This window comes from Chrysochloris asiatica, unplaced genomic scaffold, assembly GCF_000296735.1.
Source record: "Chrysochloris asiatica unplaced genomic scaffold, ChrAsi1.0 scaffold00017, whole genome shotgun sequence".
NCBI lineage: Eukaryota > Metazoa > Chordata > Mammalia > Afrosoricida > Chrysochloridae > Chrysochloris > Chrysochloris asiatica.
The window spans coordinates 32425965-32427767 of NW_006408535.1; the positions used below are offsets into that span (position 1 = coordinate 32425965).

The 1803-nt window shown below is 39.2% G+C and overlaps 1 protein-coding gene across 1 annotated transcript; it reads left to right on the forward strand.

Moving 5' to 3' along the window:
* Positions 1-68: 68 nt before the first annotated feature.
* LOC102832311 (epididymal secretory protein E3-beta-like) lies at positions 69-1214 on the forward strand. The gene is made up of 2 exons (XM_006835548.1): positions 69-164; positions 756-1214. Exons 1-2 carry the CDS (start codon positions 69-71, stop codon positions 1212-1214), a joined length of 555 nt encoding a protein of 184 aa, XP_006835611.1.
* Positions 1215-1803: the final 589 nt, after the last annotated feature.

Genomic DNA, 1803 nt, shown 5'->3' on the forward strand with positions numbered 1-1803 from the left:
TGTTAACCATTGAACTACATAAACCTATTGGAAAAGATGTCACTTCTATTAATATAGAATTCTAACACATGTTCTACATCATCCGGGAAGGTATTTTCTCTGACTTCCACATTTGTCTCTTCTTTTTCTATCCTTTTATTGTCCTTAAAGTCAACAGCATGCAGGTTAGTCCATGATTAATGATGTTCTAATGGTGTCACCTTTGTGTAAAGACCTGTATAGTTTTGTAGAAGATATAGATAGGAAAAGCTAATTGGATTGTTATCTCCTTGGGGTCTACTGGAGAAGGATTCATTGTCTTTAAATTTTAGCGTTCATGCGCAAAGAGATGAAAAAAAGAAAGAAAGAAAGAAAATATCTTACAATTACTTAATCTTGTTCTGTTTCCCTTAAAAGGAGACAAGTCTTTCCACTTCACAGACACAAAGCTTAGGTTACCCTCTCTTTTGGGAACAAACTCTCCTTGAGAGTTGTTATTCCAGAGAGAACAGTGAATGCTTGGAATTCTCAAAATAAGTTTCATATATTTTTTTCAATGTTTTTTATTTTTGCTAGGTTGCCTCAGACTGCAGTTTCTTTTCAGTTCTTAACAATTGTATTATCTACTGAGACTTGTGATGTTCAAGTCTGGGCACCAAATAGTGAAATTGGATTCAAGGGTCTGTAATGGCAGGGGAAAAGATTTCAAGGTGGAGCTGGGATTTCAAGGCAGTATCTATATAATACTTCCCTCTCTCTTTCTTGTGGACCTGCAGGTGATCTTGGTGACTGAGATGGCATCTTCTCTGAAGGTTCTGGTCCCTGTCTTGGTCCTACTGTGCCCCCTATGGGGGCAGCTTATAAGTGGCCTGAAAGTCTCCCAGGAGGAGTTCATGAGACATCACCAACTGAATGTACGGAAGGACTTCCTCCAATACAAATGTGATGTCCTCATGAAGAAAATAAGGGGTCCGAAAAACAAGGAGTCTCACATATTCATCTATGCCCCCCGGCAGATAATTCAGAATGTTTGTCTCCGGACTTGGAAAGAACGGTACAGAAATGTGTATATTTGGCTGCAGCGACCCTTCAGAGTACTCACCTGTAAGCTGAAGAATTCAAAAGCTAATTACATAGGGAGGAGGAGCTACAGCTACATTGAATTTCATTGTGGCTTGAGCGGATTTGTGGATAGCATACACGATATGGAGGTGCTACAGTTCTCCCCGTATTAGAAGCCTATGTTCAGTGATTCCCAAATGGTGGGTCCTGCCTACACCAACAGTCTTTGCTATTCTCTACTTTGTACTTCATATGCGGATGTTTTTAAACAATCTAAACTTATGCATCACATTGCTTCTTGATACTATGGTTTTACCTAATCTGTTTCTCTGTCTATAATACCCTTATCTCCTCTTTATGATTTACTCATAAATTCCTTTTTTCAACATTCAACTTACATGGCATCTTTTCTTGACTAACCCAGGATTTTTACTATTACTTTCAATATTGATTCTCCTTATGCCTACCGTAAATTCCAATGTGTGTGATATTTATGTGTGAAGGGTGGAAAATATTTGTTATGTGATTACTATGGGTGGTGTCTTGTTGTTTTTAGGTGTCATCAAATCAGTACCGACTCATAGTGGCTCTATGCACAACAAAACAAAACAGTGCCTGGTCTTGGGCCAACCTCACAATTGTTCCTACATCTGAGCCCATTGCTGCTGCTACTGTGCCAATCCAGCTCATTGAGTGTCTTTTTCTGTTCACCTTTGCTCTACTTTAGCAAACATGATATCCTTCTCCAGTGACTGGTCCCTC